The sequence below is a fragment of the Lynx canadensis genome, chromosome A3 (genome assembly GCF_007474595.2).
Source record: "Lynx canadensis isolate LIC74 chromosome A3, mLynCan4.pri.v2, whole genome shotgun sequence".
Taxonomy (NCBI): Eukaryota; Metazoa; Chordata; class Mammalia; order Carnivora; family Felidae; genus Lynx; species Lynx canadensis.
In genome coordinates this window covers 83524982-83547843 of record NC_044305.1, presented here as the reverse complement: position 1 = coordinate 83547843, position 22862 = coordinate 83524982, and the positions used below count along the sequence as shown (strand labels likewise).

General features: G+C 40.4%; 1 protein-coding gene across 4 annotated transcripts in view; it reads right to left on the bottom strand.

The window, feature by feature from the left end:
- The window catches only part of MEIS1 (Meis homeobox 1), a 138417-nt gene that overhangs the window by 21582 nt on the left and 93973 nt on the right, over positions 1–22862 (bottom strand). For all 4 annotated transcript variants that reach the window (XM_030310718.1, XM_030310720.1, XM_030310721.1 and 1 more), the window contains one exon: positions 2399–2475. In XM_030310718.1, coding sequence (XP_030166578.1) covers positions 2399–2475 — 77 coding nt within the window. The remainder of the gene's footprint in view (positions 1–2398; positions 2476–22862) is intronic.

Here is a 22862-nt window from a genome sequence, read left to right as displayed (position 1 = left end):
ATCCAGCATCATCTAGGTTTCCCCATTCTTCCAACCTATTTCCTACTCAAAGCCTATAAACAAAAAAATAAATCTATTATCAGCTCCTCAAAAGCTGAAGGCTTGGATGATAATTAATAAACCATCAGAAACTCAAAGCAAACACGGGAATGTCATTATTCATCAAACTTAGGCGAAACAATCTCTCTTAAAACTTTTACTTACTTGAGGGGAATTCTCTACCACCTAGCTGTTAGAATTGAGACAGTTGCCAAATGCAAAACAATGAAGTACAAGCAAAAGTCACTTCTAACTCCACACAGAAGTAGACAGAACACAGGCACAGTACACAGTGCCAGCTGAGGTCAGAATCGTGTTTACATTGCGCGTAACTAAAAGTGATCTGTATGTTCGTACCTGGGCAGAACTGAGTTATCAGTGTGAAGTTTATAGTAGGTCTGCACATACTCTAAAAAGTAGTTTAACTTTTTTAAGGTCCCTCTTTTCCTCTTCTAATTGCAAAACCGAGGAAGCTTTATGACCACTGTATAGAACCTAGGAAAATGACAATTGCATACTGTCTGGTGTCACAGGAATGCCTGCCTGCCCATGCATCCACAGGAAATAGCCCTTAAGTTGGTCCACCTGTGGAAAGCAAGTTGTATTGGAATTTGTTCACCGGTAACAATGTTTACGGAGGGAGTTTGCTAGCAACACTGAAGAGGAAGAGAGATGCCGTGTGTGATAGATCACCTGAGTGGTAGCGCTTTCGCCTTCCTTGATTAGAGTTTGCCCTGCCACTCCTTGGCCCTCGGATGGGAACATTTCCCAGGGAAATACATTTGTACAGCCTCCATTGTATTAAAATTACATCATCAGTTTAACCTTGAAACTATATTTGAATTCAGACGTGCATGGAAAATGGATGGTCTATCCTATAACAGTCCAGGATGATCTGAAGACCAAGTTCAAATATATAGTATCAACAGTCTTGAAAATGAAGATACAATAGCAGGTACAAGGCAAACAAAAAAATCTCTGCAGTGACACCCTCGTAGCAACACATTTAGGTATAGTATGGCTTCCATTGGCTCCCTACCCACTTGGCTAAAGGGCTGCAAAAATTGATCTCCCAAGGCTGCGGTAAGGTCATAGAAATTGATAACCCTTACAAGCAATGCTTATGTGAGTCTGTCTGCGTCTTGCAGATAGTGCACTTTGTAAATTAATCCTCCAAAGGCAAATATATTGTAAGTAGCTTGTTATCTCTAAAATACTAAATTGAAGAATACATGGGATTATATTGACAGAAATTACATTTTCTGTAATGGGGTTTAATATATCTGGAATCTCTCCCAAAGGCTCCCGGGCTCTCTAACAGAGAAGGGTCTGTAAATGTAGGTGCAATGGACATCAAGAACAAATTTATTCACCAAAATGGATTAGGCCATGTAAGCAGAGATTCTGTAATATTAATCTTTGACACTTACTGAACAGAAAGAAATACTTCTGTCTGCAAACTGGCACCCCCAGTTCCCCCCTTTCCCCAACCAGGCTGTGGGCCTTTTCTGGATTTTACTTCAAAGAGGATAAGGTTTCCCCATCATAAACACTAATCTAAAAATATTAGGACAATTAATTAGATACACTTAGTTTGAGAGGATATTGGATTTCGATACCCTTCAAATATGACACTAGTGATTATATGAACCTGGCTTTCGGCACACTCACAAAGGGTAATAAATCATACTTTCCCAAAGCCTTGTTGCCACACCACAGTACATTGTCAGAATGTTGTTGGCTAGTACTTGGTACGTAATCTCAGCTTCCCCCCAAATCAGGAATTCACACATTTACTTAGAAATAGTATTGAACAGCCCTGAAACACATCGGGTTTTGAACAGCTTCAAAGTGGAAACATAAATAATTTCTCTTTTTCCATGGACAGAGGATAGGAGGTAAGGGGACACTATCCTCAAAAGCTCAGCCCTAACAAAATAACTGCAGTTAACTATTCACCGAATTTAAAACCTGACTGATATGTGATGGTGGATTTTCTTGTTCCACAGAAACTAGGACGATGCCACTCCTTCTATTGATTATCCTAAAATGAAAAAAGCCATTTATGGAGCCACAGTGTATGCGAATTAAATACTTAACTTACATAATGCCTAAAACTCATCGATTTGTAAAGGCAATGGAATGCAATGCAATGTTGGTTTTTTGGCTTGTTTTGTTTCTTTTTGGATTTTTTGGTTTTTTTTTTTTTTTTTTCTATGCCAGCCAGTGCTCTCACCTATCAGTCAACCATTTATTTTCACTTTTCCATCAAGGAGCCACCAGAGAAAACAGCAACAACTGGGTGTGTCTTGTTAATGCAAAACATGAGCTGCAGGTTGCCCAAAGCCAGATTACTTACCAATTGTTCACTTGAAGGATGGTGAGTCCCGTGTCTTGTGCCAACTGCTTTTTCTGTTCTTCAGAAGGGTAAGGGTGCTGCAAGAGAACAAAAAAAAAGATAGATGTGTGCACATTTACCCCGGGCAGATAGTGTAGTGCGAATCACATGTCAGGTGCGATGCTAGGTGCTAGGGATTCAATAAGAAACACATACGCTCTGTAAAAATAGTATGTGTATATCAGGCAATATTTAGGCTATTTTGTCAATAGCCTCAGTGTCTAGTCAAGATACAGTCTATAATTAAAGGTAAAAATGCTGAGGTGTGTCACTCTTATTAATGGAATACTACATCATCTAATTAATGGCAGTAAAAGACAAGCCAATTACAAAGATTAGTGAAGTGTATAAATAGCTACTTAGGATACTTGCAGAACCTTGATACTGAGTTTATCCTTTAAAGGTTTATTTGTCGCAAACACAGAAAGTTTAGAATGATCTTCACTGTATAAGATTAAAATAAGGAGAAGCCCTTTTTGATGATATAAAATCCTATCATCTTGATGTAATATATTCATAGAACCACAGACTTCTAAAGCTGAACCATTTGGACCAACCGTCTCAGCTGAGGTCCCCAGTAGTTAAGCACTTTGTCAGCATGACATTTTCCCTCCAAAACACCATATTGCCAGATGCAAATATCAAAATTAGAGTGGGTGGATATTTTTGAACCACTAATCATTGCAGCTCTTCTGAAAAGCAAACAAAGGACATTCAACCAAAGTTGGTTTCCATATCTGAATGTCAACACATGCTGGGATTCTGAACACAGGCCAATACAAGGTCAAAGACCAGCATATTTTGCATGCTAAGAACAAGCCCAGCCATGTTCCTCATGAGTTAGAGTGGATAAAAAAGTATTACAGGATTAGATAATAAAATGAAACTCATACCCTCTTGAAAGAATGTTTGGAATTCTACTGAAATTAGTTTTGGCACAAATACTTTTTGTTCAGTAATGAACTATATCTAAATCTGAAATATACATTTCTAAAGCCTGGGACCTGGTATCCATCTATGGACACATTGACTAGCTTGAAACTACTGCATCCCAATAAATTCTCCCCAGATAAAAATTGTTCTAATAGTCAACCCTCTATTCTCTTATGAATGAGAAAGGGCACCCTCAACTCTCAATTTAACTATCTCTACCATTGGAAACTAAATTCTGGTCTATTGAATGTTAATTAACATAGGTTTTAATCTCATTAATAATGTCTGATTAGATGCTAAGAAGGCTTGTTAATGACCACTTTAATGCTATTATAGGTAAGTTTAAATATGTTCTATATCTGTACACGTGGGATTCGTTTGTGGAGAGCAGAGATGTAGCAATTTTTCCCATAAGCATTGTCTTTGATTGTCACTTAATCAATAAATACACAATTAGAATAAGGCTTTGCTTTCATGGAATATAGTGCCTTTCTCTAAAGAGCTCCAAGTATATTACAGGCAGGATGGTAATTAATCCCCATTATATCCCTTTGAGGGACATAAATGGAATCTATGGTCCCTCCTGTCTTACAGGTGAGGAAACTGGCCAGGGAAAGGCATGGTCAGCAGCCACATGACTCAGTGATATTTCCTGCTTCCCTTCCAGCGTCTAAGCCTCACCATGACTGAGGGATGTGGCAAATGCCTTTTGTAATCTTCATTCTTATGCCCTCCCCAAAGCTTTCAGACTGCTTACCATGGCCTGTAAGGCACACCACCACCCAGCCCTGCCCACCTCTCAGACTCTGTGGCCTTTTCTTCGCCCCTGCTCCACCCCTCTGTCTGACCACACAGTCCTCCTTTCTGTTCTTCCAACACACCAACCTTGTCCCTACCCTTCAGTCACCTGCTCCAGTGTCACTTTCTCATCTCAGCTCAAAGGCCAAGCCTTACCCACCCAGAGTCCACCAGCCCACCTTACTGCCCTCACATCGATCTTTTCCTTTTCTCCCTAACGGCAGAGCCTCACTCTCTGAAACACCTGTTCTGATGATTTGTTTCCTTTCAGAGTGCCTCTTCTCACCCATGGAGAAACTCCAAAGTCCATGACTTTCTCATTCACCATCCTCAAAGCCCAGCCTAGCGCATAACAGGAAATCAGTAAATATCTGAGAAACAAGAAGGAGGCTATGTCTTGCCATGATACACAGATACTGTCCACTCAGATGCAACATCAAAATGTATGATAAAACTTTTTTTCAACAGCCCACAGGAGGTGTAAACAATCCAACTTGAGATCCACGACGCTACTTTCCTGACTTCGTTCCTAACAGTGATATCAACCCACTCTTTTCAAATAACAGTATATAAATTTCAAAATAGGCTAAGATCATAGGTGACAATCACCCTACACAACATAACGCCAGTAATCACAGGCAAAATCTCATGACTGGATACTGAGTTACAGGAATCCTCTACCCTAAGGTTTAAAATATGGCTCCTGTGGCATAAAAGTTTGCCGCACAATGCAAACCGTATGAACCTCTTATCCAGTGAATGGACACTGATTTAAGGTTTGATATATAGAATTTCTATGTCTACATTAGTTGAGGAACTGTTATAGGCACACATGACCCTGTGGAGTGTATAAATTTATGCTGCCGCTCACTAACTATGAGATTTTAAACAAGGGACAAGTTTTCTAATCTTCAATTTTGTCTTCTGCAGTTTAAAGACCCATAACAGTTAAAAGTTACCCAGGCTGGCAATTCTTACAGATTATAAGCCTGATTTTGAAATATGCAAATTTTAGCATCCAGCTGTGGCACTATTTGCCATCTAAAAGTATAGACCCATGTACACAAGTCATTTCCAATCTATAACATCTTCTGTAATTTGCTTACAGTTGTTCAGGTCCTGTGGAAATCTCTTCCAGCGACTTTCAGTAGAATTAATAAATATGTCAACAATCTCTATTCACTGTAGCTGGATGGCAATACCTTCTGCCCTGCCTCGTTAGTTGTGACTTAATATTATGACCAGAACTGGATAAAAATTAATATTTATGCCATTTACCTTTAGTTACTTTGAAAATTGAGAATTGTCACAGTCATTTATTTGTGCTGTGTTTTCAAGAGTATTTTTGCATGCCTGTTTGTGAGTAAGTTTTACAACCATTCTTACAAAGCAAATGGAACTCACATTTTATTTATGCAGGTGGTGTCAGGAAAATTCTCTCTGGATCATTAAAATTACCTGAATCATTACAGCTTCAAAGAGCAATCGATGGCCCTCAAAATTTCAGCACAAATTTAGGTTGTTTCTTCACATCATGCAGTTTCTGATTTCATAATTTAAATATCATGAAACGAGAAAGTTCTTTTTTTCCTCTGTCACTTTTCATGTGATCTGATTTTAAGTAATTGGAACAAACTGTGTCTAATTTCATGCAGCATAATTGCTAGGCAGCCTCAAGCTATGGAGACCCAGCACTCCATCTCCATTAAACAATTTTCAGTCATTCAGGATATATTTTTTTTAAATAGAAGTGAATGAGCCTGGATGAAATTAAATGCCACAATAATCTGGTCATTGTTAAGGGGGAAAAAAGGTGTCAACAAAATTCCCTAAACCCTTGTCTATGGTAGGGAGATTGAATTTTTTTCTTTTTTTCATAGTTCCTCGACTGGGTGTCCCACAAACTTTTAATTCCCTGAAGAAAAAAAATCCATAATTGCTAGAATCACATGAAAGCCATGACTTCAGGTAGCTAATCCACAGTCAGCCAAAAATTCACAAAGGAGTAAGCTTTTAACTGAAACCCAGTATCTTTAAATATCTTAAATCCTATGCATCTTTCTTACATAAGCTTTTTGTGGACAGTATGAGTTATTCCTTTGTAGACTTGAAAAAAAATGACTTGACAAAAACCCAACATGCCAGGAGCAAGGCTCCTGTAAAAACATTCAAAATCCTGTTGTGTTATGCCCACAGGATCGTAAGATGGGCAAAGGTAGACATCAGTTTACAAAAGAGATAAAGAGGAGGACATTCTAGGAAGAAAATGGGAAATTCATTCCAAACCATTGCAACCAAGGGCCTAGGTCACCCCTTGCCTTTCTCCTGAACACCTTTGCTATTAACGGCAAGGACACTAGTTTAAGAAAGATCAGTAGGTTCTTGTGAAGGGAAGATGGGTTGCACTTGGCCAGACACACCAATCAACCTAATCACTTTGGGATATCAAAGCAAATTTGACCACAGTCCAATAGGTAGTGACAGGAGACCTTTCCTTTGTTGTGTACATTAGCCTCATGCCATTATCTCTTAAAAACTTAATTATTTGCAAACAATTGATCAAGATGGGAATTTGAGAAAGGATATGCAAGGGCCACTGGGAGAACTGCAACGCATTAAGAGAGCAAACAAAATTACCTTTAGATCTTACAATAAGAATTAACGATTGAGACGGGAGAGCGAGGCAGGGCAGTAGCTACAAGGGTTCCTTCTCGAGTGTTTCCCATTTGATCTGCATTAACACCTCAGGAATGAGTGAAAGCCATAAAACAGTGATTATGTAAGGGTGAAGCTGACCCTCCCTTCCAGCATTAAACCTGCACACGTGTATTGGGCTGGCTTCGCGGGGGAGAGAAGAGGTGCTGGACTCAGTGGGAAAAGACGTGGCTTGGGGGTAGTGGGGGACAACTCACAAAATGATCATCCTTATTTCAGCAATCAACGCCCTGACTTCTCCTCTCCAGAGTAAGTCTCTTGCTGACATAGAACCCGTGTGTCACTCTTCCTGTGTTTCTGGATCTGAAGTGCGACTTCTGATGATGACCTAGTATAGCAGTGATTGCTTAATAACCCCATCAAAGAATGAAGTGATCCCTGGAGTATGTGTCCTGTGTCATAGAAATGGTTAAAGAATGTCTGACGAAAATCTAAAAATAGCTTACATAAAAGTGAAGTCTGAACTGTCATTTTATCAGCCCCAAAGAATAGAAAGCGACAGAAAGAAAATGGCAACTTGCTAAAAAGAAAGTTACGTCTGCACAACTCCAATTTTGTTTCTTGAGGTTGGGATGGGAGGGGGGTTCTGACACTGGTTATCTGGTATTTACGAGCTTACAGAACGTTGGAAGAAAACTTATTTACTTAAACAATCAAGCAGACCGTTTCAGATGAGTATCGATGGCAAAAGAAAAAACTCTTCAGTACACAGATGGAAAATGTCCAGTCTTATATCTTAACGATATCCTTGACCAAATGTACTCCTTTCATCAAATTTTCCACCCTTGACTGCAAATGCGGATGCCAAGACAGTGATGAACTTTATCTTATCTACCCTGGTAACCAAGTTTCAATAACGTTCCCTCCCTGCCTGCCTTGCCCACTCTAACAGCACATTGTAATGGCAGCAGAAAATTTGAAAATAATCCTGTACAGAGCTCACTGGTGAGATAATGGAAGGCTACGCTGCCCCTTCTCAAACCTCAGATTAGTAATTTCTTGTGACACAGAACTGCCTCTATCCCGAAACTGCAAAACAGCTATAACAAAGCAATAGAGGTGGAAGCAATTTTCAAGCAAAATGTTACATGCTATACTTTAAAAGGTATGGGAATAGGTACCGTGGGAGCTGATCTAACAGGAGGAATTATGGCAACTGTCCAATATATCCCTTATCAAGGCAATGTTCTGTTGCTTGGCTGAATATGTTGGAAGAACAATTTCGGAACTTCTTTTATCCTTCTTCCTCCAGCCCTTTGCCTCCTCCACAGCTAAGTTTAATGCATTAATATAAGTTGACCTTGAGCTAAACTCTGGTATGTGATGGAGAGATACTCCCTTTAAAGAAAAAAAAAAATCCACCCTATGGCTTTTAACCATTAGATCTCCGTGTTCTTTTAAAACTTCTACTGAGTTTTTGACACTAAGGGAATATTGTGGTTCTAAATTAAAATAACTAGCTATATTTTTGACCTCTCAGGAGATAAGCAGAAACTTGCTCACCGAATGTATTTATATTTGTTTAATATAATTTTTTGCCTGTAAAAACTTCTCCCACTTTACATAAACTTGCAGCCATTTTCCCCTTATGCATTGACTATGAATAGCTTACACTGTGACAATTACATTGATCCAGGATACTTTTTTCCTTTAAAAAAATCCATAATGCTTCCCTATTGTCTTTCAGCTTTATGAATTAGTTTTACTGTTTCAGTGAATGCTTTTTTGTCTTTTGACTGCACATTATCAAAGAGACACTTTGTGCCTCCCATTTGCATTACAAAAGCGGGGCAGCGTGCAGTGGAAGAACACAGCCTCTGCATGCATAGCAGTTGAGTCCTGCATGCTAGCTCGGGCTGGAATCAAAAGAAGAGGTGCTGGCAGGACTGGCGAAGAAGCCAAGAACATTTGGAGCATCATCAGGGAAGTCGCAGGACTTCGACCTGCTTTTTAATTCTCCACCAGCGCTCCTAGATTGCCTGGTTCTCGGATTAAATGTGCTCCATCGATTCCCAGCACTTGCTTTCTCTGAAGCCTAGTCAAGCCATTTTCCAGACAACCCCTCCGATTTCTCGTCTATCCAGCAGCAGTTATATGAAGTTGCTGGTGGAGTTATGCAAGTAGGGAAGTCAGGTAGGGATTTCTAAACTTGATCTTATCCCATGAAAATGACAGAAGCGTGGAAGGAAAAGTTGAACACCGGGTAATATTTCATAGCAGTCTTTACTTTTGCACTAATGAGACGATCTTTTATGATTCACAGCAGTGACACCATGGTTTCACAGTCCGTTGTAAGGGGCCAAGACTACAATACCTTGCTTGTCTCATCTCTCTGACCTTTTAATTTCTTATAAATATAAAATAAAAACACTAAACAAAAAAGACAAATACCAAAAAAAAAAAAAAAAGACAAATACTTATATTAAGGGATTTCACAGTCTTTCACATTGGACATTTTCTTTAAGTTGCTTGCAATTCTATAATAATGACAATGTTTTAGATCTATTCTTTATTAGCTATGTATGTGTTACAGGAGTCTTTTTAAGTATATGCATTAAAGCATAAAATTTAGACTGTAAATTAGCAATTACTTATACCCTCCTCCTAAAAGTATTAAAATTCATGAAGAGTGCTAAAATTATTTTGAACAGTTATGATTATTAATGAACTCCCTGAATATTGATTCTCTTAGTAGAAGACCATGGCTATAAAAGGAAACATGAAAAGGCCAATAAGAAAAACAGAGTGGGAGCTGTAGGGGCCTGGGGGTGGGGATGGAGGGGAAAAGTCATGCTTCACTTTTGTGACCTCTTCAAATCATTTTAAATCACAGCTCATCTGAACTCTTACTGTTTGTCAGTCAGACAAACACATTACATGTATTATCTCATGTACTCCTGGTGGCCCCTATGAGTAGGGACTATGCTTAGCTCCATTTCACAAATGAGGAAGCTGAGGCCCGGCTAGGTCAAAAAACATGCACGACAGCTCTCAGCCACTTAGTCCTGGGGCCAGGTCTTCCCTCCCCTGAGTTTCTGCACTTGGCTGTGCTCCCACAGATGTTTCTTTCCCAATCTCCATTCCCCTTTTAAGCTACATTAACACACACACACACACACACACACACACACACACACACACACACACACACACACATCTTATAATGGAGCATGAACCAAGCTCTTAGCTGTGGTGAGCAGTGACTGAATGTTTCTCTGCATTTTAACAGCCATGATCCGGGAGAGTGTTGCTGTTCTCCTTGCCACAACCCCCATTCCGCATCCCCATTGCTTCTGCCTTGGAGGCAAACATCAAGGGGCAGAGTTGGAGCCATGGGTGAAAGGTAATTCCCTAGAACCTTCCCCCACATTTTCTCTCCATCAGCATCTGTCCACAGCACCCATCCAAAGGGACTTTATTAATAGTAGCTTAGTAGTATTAGTCAAAAGTAGTCGTAGTAATGGTTACATGAATTAAGGAGTGAGGATGTATCAGGCATTGTTCCAAATGTTTTACATGTATTAAGGCATGTAATCTCACAAAACCTTATGAGGTAGGCGCAACTATTACATTCATTTTACAGATGAGGAGACTTGGACACAGAATGGACCAATAACTTTCTCAAGTTCACACAGCTGGTAAGCCATAGAGCTGGGATTTGAAACTTGGTGGATTTGAAAACTCGCTTCCGAACTATTTTGTATTTAAAATGATGGGTGGAGCCATCCCACTCACCCCTCATGGGTTAATCATGAATATATATGATGATTCCTACTCATTTTATGTGTAAGCTATTCTTTTAAGTGTGTCTTTTACTTCTATGACTCGGTTCTAGATTTTGCTATGAGACACAAAACTCAGTGGAACTAATACATCTCTCACTGTATTTGTACTTGTAACATTGCTTATAAATACAGGAATAAGGGTGGTCATACGTGAGAATGCTCTTAAGGGTCATAGAAACAAATGCCTACTATTCCAGACAACTACACTACAATATCCGTTAAACTGTCTGCTTTGAAGTAAATTGTTGTGTCGGTTTGGAAGTTTGTGGGGTCTTTTGCCAATTAGTTTCATTTCTTATTTGATTCTTAATCGAGTACGAGTAAAATTACATTTGGAACCATTGCATTTCAGTAGATTACTAATAAAAACACACAAATGCTATTCTCACTCACAATGCAACTAGCCTTGTTCTGTGTGCGCAATATATATTTGTTGTATGAATGAATGAGTGCTATTGAAGTTAGGGATACCCCAAATGCCTCAACTAGCACTTATAAGTAGATGGCTTCGGGTAAACATCAGAAAACTAACAGCCTTATTTCCACAAATATGCATCCTTCTCACTCAGCTCTACAAATCTCAAACCAGTACAGGTTTTATTTACTTTATTTAACTGACATTTACATAACGCTTACTCTGTGCCAGGCAATGTTCTCAGTGCTTTACAAGTAGTCACTCATCTAATCCATATAACAAGCCGATGAAATGTTTTTCCTTTATGTTGCAGATGAGGAAACTGAGGCATGGAGTCTGTTACTTGTAATTTGGATGGAACCCTAAGCAGTCTAGTTCAGTAGCCCAGGCTCCTAATTATTGTGTTATCTTATTAGTCTTTCTTAGCTATAATTCCCTCAAAGTTGCTCCAGAATCCACTCTATGCTGTTGTCAGGCTTATTTGTTACAAAAGTTCCCTTCCCACTCTCCAACTGCAATGCAATGAAATTCAAGGTCTCCATCCTCTGGGAGCTCAGCACAGGACTGAAAAAAGGATAAAGGAGATTGTTTCCCCCGAGAACTACACAATAACAGATAAAACAAAACTGTGACACACCATACTGGGCCACTTTTCTGGGAGGAAAAAAAAAAAGTTCAGGACCCATTTACACAATAAACTCTGAAAAAGTGAGGATCTTTTCCAATGTACATACAGTTCATCTCTACTATTTCAGAGAGCATACCAGCTAAGAAGAGATTTATCCCCAACCTGGAGAACACTTTTCCACTTTATTTTTTTTTTTATTTTAAAAAAAAAATTTTTTTTTTCAACGTTTATTTATTTTTGGGACAGAGAGAGACAGAGCATGAACGGGGGAGGGGCAGAGAGAGAGGGAGACACAGAATCGGAAACAGACTCCAGGCTCTGAGCCATCAGCCCAGAGCCCGACGCGGGGCTCGAACTCGCGGACCGCGAGATCGTGACCTGGCTGAAGTCGGACGCTTAACCGGGCTGAAGTTGGACACTTAACCGACTGTGCCACCCAGGCGCCCCTACACTTTTCCACTTTAAGGAAAAAGAAAAGAAGAGAAAAGAAAAGAGAAGAGAAGAGAAGAGAAGAGAAGAGAAGAGAAGAGAAGAGAAGAGAAAGGAAAGGAAAGGAAAGGAAAGGAAAGGAAAGGAAAAGAAAAAAGAGAAAAGAAAGGAAAAGAAAAGAAGAGAAAGAAGAGAAAAGAAAAGAAAAAAAAAGAAAAGAAAAAGAAGAAAAGTGTTTTGAAACCATTAAGAGAAAAGAAAAGGAAGATGAAACACAATGATACCATTTTGGAATGAGTCTGTTAACAGTAATTATAATTTGCTTTTACAGATGCCCTGTCCAGCATTAAATATTCAGAAAAAATCCTTGTATGAAGAATAAAATATCCATAAGGTAGAAGCAAAACTGGTATATCTGGTGAGAAGATTTTTGAGAGAGAGAGCACTGGAGATAGGGAGAGAGCAATGAAGATTCCGTGCTGCTCCCCATATGACTAAAGACCCCTGGAACTGGTACTCATTCTCTAGTGCTAATTTTCCCACTTAAATGACAGTGATGGTGTAGCCTCATCTCATTAGAGATCATTGTCCCCAGTAGACAGTTGTGTTTATGGGGGACTCTGGCTGTTCCACACCTGCTGATCAGGTTGCTATGTGATCATGGCTGCATACAAACAGCAGACTCGAGCTTGCTGGGCTGGGACTGATGAGCCCCGGCTAATTCAGGGGTGATTATGTAGTTTACTGGACCACTAAACCTCTTTAAGCTTGTAATTACTGCCTATTTGAGTAAAGAACATTCAAAAGCAATTCACTGCATCATGCCTGCCACAGCTGGAAGCAGGCTGCCAGCAGTCTGTGGGGACATTAAAATCTACAGGGACGTGGATTGAAGCCCAGCTAGCAGACACTGTCAGCAGCACCGCAGCCAAGTACGTGCACATTCCCGCTCACCTCTCCTGACCAAGCTTACCATTAAAGGTGCAATGAAAACTATAGAACAGCCATAAAGATGACAAATAATGGAATCTAATGGTACAAACTACATTTTAATGATTCCCCCCCCACTTTTGTAAAGCTAAAATTTAAAAAGTCTTTTCAAATGTCAAAGAGAGAGAGGGAGGGAGAGAGAGAAAGAGAGAGAGAGCACATGTGCTTTAAATAATACCCGCTGCTGAGATTTACTGTATACTTGCTACAAGTTCCATCCAAAACAAAAAACAAAAAAAACTACCAGCTTGAAAACAAAATACCCACCTTTTATGCTTTCTAAAAGAACCGAGATGTATAGTCATTTTAGATCTCTTCCACCCACTTAGCTGCTGTGTTTATAACCTTAGCCGGGAAAATATTGTTTAGCTAGTTGATTGACATTTTCTAAAATCACATGTGTAATTTGTGCTGTTAATGAATTAAAATGCCGTTCAGACACCTGAGTGAAATCTACTTTCAAGAGTCAAGGAGGATTCAAGAAAAAAATATATCAGTATTTGTCAATGTTCTCATTTTCTTTTGCTGTCACCTTAACAACTGCAGTCCTTTTGTATAACAAAAGTGTAAAACATGCTTTGCATTGCTGCCGGTATAATTATTACTTGTCTCTAAGTAACAAAAAAAAGACTGGAACTTAATGAAGGGGGATTAAGTTAATTTCTTTTTTAGCTAACAGTTTCCTGTCTCTTAAAATGTAGACCTTGGTGAATATAATGTTCAGGGAAGGAAAATTAAGCTTTTTATTTCATGAAAATCTCCACTTTGGAATATTGATATTAAAATATTAAGATGATGTTTATTCTTTAAAAGTATGTAAATTTGGTATTAAATAAAGCCACAGAAATCCTCTCTGACTACTCCATCCAAAGTCCACAGATCCAGGGGGTTTATGTGTTATCTAGACATCATTCCTATTAATATTCATTAGGTGGGTCTGCTTGCATTTTTATAAGCTGTGAGAGAGGCAAAAGAAACAATCAGAATTCTTTAACACACAGGCATTATCAATTCAACATATGCCAAATAGCAGAGCACCCAGATCTGAAGTTAAGATTCAAATGCAATTTACCTTTACTAAGCTAATTTTCATGAGAACTCTTTTCCCTTCACCTATTGTAGTCTAAGCTATTTAATTATCTCTATTCTCTGTAACATACACTTCAATTTTTAATTTAAGAGATTATTCAGCACTATACTTTATCTTGGTTAACAACAAAACCCTTATCTTGCAATCAAACTGAAGAGAATTTCCCCTTAAGGAAAAAAAAAAAAAAAAAACAACTAAAAACTTTAAATTGTTTTAGTAATAAGATTACCTTTATCTTTATGAACCTTCTTAAGCAAACCCTTTTTAACTTCCCAAAGCATTTGCTGATGTGAATTCCCTGTCTGTCTCCACAGTAGATTATAGAAGAGGGAGGAATCTTAGTCAAAATTTGGGCAGGTCCCAGTATTTGTCGCAGTAACTATGCTTGCTCAGTTGTCCAATCTAACTGGGCAGGGAAATGCTGGCACACTGAGGGCGTGTTTCGGTGAGGGAGGAGGGGCTCACACATCTCACAGATGTTCATGGAACATCTTAGGTCAGTGGGAGAAAGAGCTGGACCTGTCATTGGCAAGATTACAAGACAAAATTGGCAGAAATAAAGGTATTCAATGGAAGTTAACTCGAAGGCCAGTTTGGGGTTTTTATTCTTTTTTTTTAGGATTTGGAGTTTGGGTGGTCCCTTATATCCCTTATGTTTGTACAACACTTTACATTTTCAAAGAGCTTTTATTATATTTTATCAGATTTGAGCCTTGCAATTACTGGGAAAGGTTGGAAGGACCGATAATGTTGCCTCCATGCTATGTGAGAAAAAACAAAACTCAGAGTGGACACATGGCAGGTGACGTGGCCAGGAAGTTGTGGCTCTTGGACCAGGAGCCCGGGCCTCCAATATTTCAATCTAGTTGTCTTTACACTCTACTGAAGCTCAGAGTTTACCTTGTTAATGATAAAATAGAAAGCTGCAACCACATCTGTCAGAAACCTACTGTGAGTTAGTGGACCCAGCCTGTTTTAATGTGTAAATGGGCACTGTTCTTGACCCATGAGGAAACAAAGAACTCAAGCTAAAGCCAGACCAAGGAGAACACCTTTCAAATTGGCTTTCATCATTTCTAACAAAACATATAGAAGTAATCTAACTGGTTATGCTAAAAAAAAAAAAAGGCTTACATAATGGCGTTTGCCCCTTCTAGAACAGGCTTTTGGAAAAGAAACACCCTTACCCACTGACTGGGTAGTTTGTTCCTAGTTGAAACAACTAGATAGTTTTGTTTTACTTATTTCTTTTTGAAGTTTATTTATTCATTTAAAGTTTATTCATTCAAGAGAGAGAGGGGCAGAAAGAGAGAGGGAGAGCAGGCTCTGCACAGAGCCCGATGTGGGGCTTGAATTCCTGAACTGTGAGATCATGACCTGAACCTGAACCGAAGTCAGATGCTTAACCCACTGAGCCACCCAGGCGCCCCAGTTTTGTTTTATTTATTGTGTCTTTCTCTGTCATTTCACGTGTGACATAGGTTGCTAATTACATACACATGAGGCCTCATTTCCCCCTTCCTCAGTTACTTTCTAAGAGAACTTAGACCCATGTGGAACCCATGGAGCACAGGAGAGTGGTCATTAGGTCCCTTTCTGCTTCAGTGATATGGTTACATCCTGACAAAAGGCAAATCTAATGGAAAACATTTTTTTTTCTTTTTTTTTTTTTTTTTGTTAAATTTTTTTTTTTAACGTTTATTTATTTTTGAGACAGAGAGAGACAGAGCATGAACAGGGGAGGGGCAGAGAGAGAGGGAGACACAGAATCTGAAACAGGCTCCAGGCTCTGAGCTGTCAGCACCGAGCCCGACGCGGGGCTTGAACTCATGGACCGTGAGATCATGACCTGAGCCGAAGTCGGAGGCTTAACCGACCAAGCCACCCAGGCGCCCCAATGGAAAACATTTTAAGAGCTATTGGTTTCAAGAGGTGCAGTTAGGTGTACTGATTTAGTTAAATAACTGCAAGTTAAGTCCTGGAACCCACACTAACTGTGTGAGCTTGATCAAAGCATGAGGCTCAGTCCTCGGAGCCTCAGCTTCCTTGTTGGTCAAATGACCATGACAAAGTTAGTGGCAGTCAGATGAGACAACAGACGTCAAATTGCTCAGCAGAGTGCTTAGCACGTATCTAGTGCTCGGTCAACAGTGGCTGAATCTGAGATGACCCTACAGGTTGGGCTAATCTATGTAAACACGCATAAAATATATACACTTCTCAATTTGTAGGAAGAAGACTGGCCTCACTAATTCTAGTAGTTTGTTTCCCCTAGTGCTAAATCAGGCTCTTTTTTTTTTTTTCTTCTTCTTTTTGTTTCTTTCTTTCTCTAGGGTTTAAATTAGATTTTAATGTTTTCCTGCAATTCTCTTAATTTGGACAAATTCACTTCTAAAATATCTACAGGCAGGGCCAGCCTCAGAGACAGTCACGCACAAGGCCCCCTACCTAGAAGGGCCTCACACCTGGTTTAATGTGCTGCTATCACCATCCAGAAATTCTTCATAATTTTTAAAGAAGCCCTGCATTTTTAATTTGCACCTTCATATAGCTGGTTCTGCTAAAAGGAAAGGAGGTTATGTTTTCCCCATCAGATGTTTTATACTCAGCTATTACCCCTCCTGGGTTTATTTGAGCTTCACTGAAGTAAATAAATAATACTCTGTTCTTACTAAAAGAGTGTAAAAAAGAAAACACTGAAAAAGCAAGATACAGGATGCAAGGCTGACAGTGTAGATGTGCTCAGGCCTCAGACAGATGAGTAAGGACACTTAAATGACCCTCCAGTGGCCTTCAAGGGTTCACACACTCCTGTAAGTGCCTAAATCACCCTTGGGGACTGACTGGGGCACTGTGAAAATATCCCATATTATAAAGTCTATAGAGAAAAAAAATCAATAATCCGGAACCTTCAAGGTGTGAGGCCCATTCTGGCTCCCTGGACTTAGGGATGTTGAGAGCCTTTGTCTTTTGGTGGCTGGAAGTCAGAAGTGGCAATCTGCCCACCTTCCTTGGCAGGGGATGAGTGCCACATTTGGCAGAAAAGTGTGCTCTCGAGAAAAGGGAGCAGAGAATCTTTTGGCCTGGGCTACAGCTAGGATAGATCAAGAGTGAGAACTCGCCCTTGCATGCCAACCAAATGCCGCTGTAATTAAAAACAAACCTTTGGAAATAAAGTATTTGGAAATTATTTCGATTCCAGCTCATTCATAATATGAGCTCATCAATAGTTACAATTAATTTGGTCACAGTATTTGGGGGGGGGGGAGGCATGGAATGCTGTCTTTTTTTTTTTTTTTTTAGCCTTTTTAAACAGAATTCTACTTTTTATTTAAGGGGGGGGGCATAGAAGTATATAAATAAGCAAATGAAAGAGAGGAAAATATGTAATAAGGCATAGAGTTTCAGAAACCACCAGCACATTTGGGTCTGCACCTTACATCTAAGATGGCAGCCCTGATTTCTGAAAATGCAAAATTCCATCATTTTGCCGATGCCAAATGATGAACTTGACTATTATATGCATATATTTTGTTTAATGGCTTCATTTATTTTAATAACAAAGGGAAACTAGATTTTACAGATGAAAGCTTTTTTTTTTCATGGCTCCAATGCAACTGGGATTTTAAAGATCTGTGATGTTAACCAATATGTGATAATGGCTGCTCTCAGGAGCCCCATTTTATAACATTCTCTGCAGTGGAGACCTACGCTGAGTAACCACTACCAGAGGACCCCAACCTTAAGAAGGCACAATTGGAGTGTCAGAGGCCTCTTGACTGTTCCATGTTTCTTTTCTCAGAATGGATACATGTTCAGTAAAGTGTTAGCTGTGGAATTACTGGAGCAATGGGATTAACTCACTAAAGATTTATTATAAATGAGGCAGGAAAGTGCTGCTCATGTGATTTCAAGGATAAGAAAATAATTACATAGACCTTTTTTCCCTCTGTTCAGAAATCTGCCTACAGGGTTTAATATTTTGTTGAGAATCAAAAAAATAAATCACAGCAAGTAACTTCAGTTTAATTCTTGTTTGATTTCTTCATTACACTGCATATCTATGGTGAATCAGGAAACCAGAAACTCATCAAAACCAATTCCCATAGGAACAAAAGACTCACCACCTCAGAACCTTCCTGTCAGCCACTAAAACTTCCCCATTTATTCAGAATGTATAGCTAGTTTTGGAAGGAAGGAAGGAAGGAAGGAAGGAAGGAAGGAAGGAAGGAAGGGAGGAAAGGAGGGAGGGAGGAAGGGAGAAAGAGAGGGAGGTAAGGAGGGAGGGAGGGAGGAAAGAAGGAAGGGGGAAGGAAGAAAGAAAAGTGAAAGGAGACATTTGGCGCACTACAAATTCTGGTGAGATGATGCAAACCCAGAGTCAGCAGTGGTGTTTTTTTACTGGGAGCCATACCTTGAAACTCTAGAATACAGCAGATGCAACTTGCCAGCCACACACAGGATGTGGAGTGATTTTACAGACACTCTCTTGGCCCAAGATGGCAGCTTGAGATTAATGGCTGCGTCATCCTTGGCCCTGCTGCAGTCAGGCCTGGGGTCTGATCCTGACACACAGAGCCTTCGTCTGCAGCCAATCAGCAGATGTAAGCACATAGGCCCTGTCAGGTTGACATATCATTCCTTCGACAATGTCAGCGAGTATTAATGTTCAATTATCTGTCCTAGAAATGACCCTCGCCTTTATGCATTGTGTAACTGCGCGCATGGCACTCTGGTAATCCCAAAGACAAGGGCAGAAATGCCCGCAATAAACCAGCCACTGGGAGTTGGCTTTCCAACATTGCCATGACATTGCCTTGCAGTACTGAATAGAAGACTTATTTTTAGTTCTCTTCCTTAAAACATATTTGAAAGATCGCTGAGCTATCTATCTATCTATCTATCTATCTTTCTTTATCTTCTTTTTAGCACGTTTGCATGTCAGTAGTCCTTACTATTTATTTATTTATTTTTTTTAAATTTTTTTTTCAACGTTTATTTATTTTTGGGACAGAGAGAGACAGAGCATGAACGGGGGAGGGGCAGAGAGAGAGGGAGACACAGAATCGGAAACAGGCTCCAGGCTCTGAGCCATCAGCACAGAGCCTGACGCGGGGCTCGAACTCACGGACCGCGAGATCGTGACCTGGCTGAAGTCGGACGCTTAACCGACTGCGCCACCCAGGCGCCCCAGTAGTCCTTACTATTTAAACAGCAAGACTTCAAATGAGTCACCTTGTGACTTGCCCATCACACTGAGTCAACTGTTCTTTATGTATCACCATGAGCTGTTCATTAGGTGTGGGGTGCCTTTTTATTTCATGAAGCCAGGTGTATATCACTTACCATCAAACCAAAATGACAATCGTAGGCTTTTCTAGAGTGGTGTCAAGATCAATTCAACTTCAACTCATAAAGCTAAAGGAACCTGTTCAAGCCAGCCAGCCCTCTTTCCCACTGTTAAAAACGAGGGCTCTGGCAGAGGAATAACTTAGGAAGCATACCTGAAATCTTTTCACTTGTTAACCTTTACAGTTGCTCAAATATTTTAAAATACCGTGCTGATTTGTTGTAGTTAAATTACAATTCCCCCTTTTCTCTCATATATTTCAGTAAGGAAAAAAAAATTATCTTAGCAGACAGCTGCATTTGCATGGTTTTCATTGAACTCACATTCAAAGGTTATCAATAACAAGTTTGCAAACTTCTCATACAACCAGCACTGAAAGATAATGTACAGTAATTGCATGATAACTTCCTCCAAAACTGAGATAAAACCTTTACTACAATCTCAAGTTCACCAACCTACATATGATAGTACAAACTTAAGTAGTTCAGATTGGGGCTCAGTGAATTTTCTCTCCTGAGAATAGTTTTTAAGCAATGGAAAATGTAGTCATGTTTCTTGAGGAAAACCACTAAAAATTCATTATTTTGTCTCTGTTTGAACATGCGAAAACAGGTTGACTATGAAATGTACCTTTAAAATTTTTTTAATGTTTATCTATTTTTGAGAGAGAGAGACAGAGACAGAGAGATAGAGCACGAGCAGGGGTGGGACAGAGAGAGAGGGAGACAGAATCTGAAGCAGGCTCCAGGCTCCAGGTTCCCAGCTGTCAGCACAGAGCCTGACACGGGGCTCAAACCCATGAACTGCAAGATTATGACCTGAGCCAAAGTCGGACACTTGACTGACTGAGCCACCCAGGCGTCCCTGAAATGTACCTTTTAAAAGTCTAGCCGGTCCTTGGTCACAGTGTCGTGACTACTGCTATTTTTATATGCGTTCTTAACTGCACTGTCAAAGTCCTTTTATCTTCTTTCTTTTTCTTTTCCTTCCCCCCCTCCCCAACACTTACTTTTTTCCAAATGACTTCCATCCTTCTCCAGCTCCCGACCCTACTTGCTGGACAGTCAGCAGTTGGCTTTGCTTCCTGGTCTGCTAAAAGGAGAACAGCACCCAAGACGACCCTCTTGTTTTTTATGGAACCTCCCTGCCTCTGTCTTCCTCTCCTGGCTGACTCTCACTGTGGAGTCCTGCCTCTGAAGTGTCATCCTGTCACCCTCCCTGCTCCATCCCTCCACTGCCAGCTCATTCTTGATTCTCCTCTTGCCACTAATCAGGACCTTTCTACTTTTATCTCCAAAGGTTCCTTCTCTGTCCTCTAAGTAAATAATTAGGCATTAACAAACTGCATGGAACATAGTAGCAACTCCGTGAAAGACAGCTGAATTCCATTCTGGCTGTCAAGGTATTTAAATCTCCCTGCTCTGAAATGCTAAAAAAAGAAACACCTTCCCTTCTTGTTACCAGTTCCTCAAACTGCCCAAACTGTATCCTTTAATATATCCCTCAAGCAACTGTGAAAGGGTCAACCTTTGCTGCCCTATGGGGATTTCACCCGCACGCCTCATGCTACAATTTCTTCTATCTCCAAAGGCCTGGAACAGCATTTTCAAAAGTCACTGATAACATCCCAACTCTGACACCAGGACTCTTCCCGGTACTTCTACTTCAGAAAACTCTCAGGTTTGGTCATCTCTATGTTGAAACTGCTCATTCATTTGGTCAATACGTATTATCAAGCATCTACAATATGGCTCTGGAGATAGATGAAATATTAACTCCTGACCTCTAGAGAGGGAGGCAGCTCATAACTAAACAATCATCATGATAAGTGCTCTCTATCAGATGACCACCAAGGTATTGCGGTTCTGGTGGCAGGGGCCATTTTCTCTCTCCTGGAGAGGACAGGAATGGTTTCTCCAGGCAGTGACAGTTGAAAGAAGATGTGAAGGATGCAGAAGTAAGTGTGAAGTGGAGACAAGGTCATGGAGGCGACTCATTCCAGATGAGAGAACAGCATGTGCAGGTGCACAGAGTACAAGACCACTCAGCACTGATGGGAAATATAAGCTTTCAGGCTTGGCGGCAGCAATTGTGTGAGGAACCCGTATGGAAAGGGCAAGAGAGGAGCCCGGGTGCTCAGTGGGCCAGTGCTGGACCTCAGAGGGTCCCTGAATGGTATGCCAGGAATGTTGTATCCTAAGACATAGAGAAATACCACAGGATTTTAAGGAGAGGGAGATTTGACCAAGTTTTATTTTAGAAAAATTGCTGTGGTGGCCAAAAGAGATTATTTATAAGAAAGACTGAGTGGCAGGAAGGCTGATTAGGGAAAAAGGCAAGCAGGAGATGACAAGGCAGTGGCAACAGACCTAGACAGGGATGAGAGAATGGAAGAGCATTTGGGAAGGAGGATTGGTAGAACTCGGGGAGTGAGCAACTACTTGTGAAGGGGAAAGAAGAGCAAAATTTCAGGGGTGACTCTTAGGTTCCTGGTTGGAGCTTCTGGGTTCATGGTGATGCTGTTAACTGAGATGAGGATGGCAGGGAAAGGGAACCAGTTTGGGGGCCATGATGGATTTGCTTGGGGACCCTTAGGCTTCTTATCATTGTACCTTTCTTCCTTTTCTTAGAATATTAAAGTGTTGGAGCTGGACGGAATCCCAGACATCAGTTGGGCCCACTTCCACATTTGACAGAACACTTCCCTGCTTGCTCCTGTCTCTTCCTCTAGGTTTTTTCCTCCAGATAGCCTTTGTAACTGGCACTACCCAAATTCCATCCTTGACCTCCTTCTCTCTTTTAGCACTGTCTGGATCCATGACTCCATACACACCTTTAGCTTTGGTGGAGGAAACACCAAAGCCTTGTGTACTCAGAAAGCTCCAGCAATCCTATTTCCCAGTATTGGCCATACAGCCCATGTAGGTGTCCCACCGGCACCAGAACCGCAACATATCCCAAGCTGAATTCCTTCCTTTCTCCTGAAACCAGTTCCTCCTCCTGACTTCTTTTCTGACATCAAAGAGACTGCTGATACCACTGATCCTTAATTACCCAACATGAAACAGAGAAGTCACCTTGATGCTCTTCCTTATCAAATGTCCACTCATGAGTCGTCCTGAAAACAGCCATCAGACAGGCTTGAGTTCAAATCCAGCCGCCGCTTCTGACTGTGCTACCTCAGGCAAGTTGTTTAATTCTCCCTGAACCTTGGTTTTCTTACCGGGTAAATAAGGAGACTAGCAGGACCTCCTTTAGAGGGTCATTGTGGGAATTCAGTGAGATAAAGGAT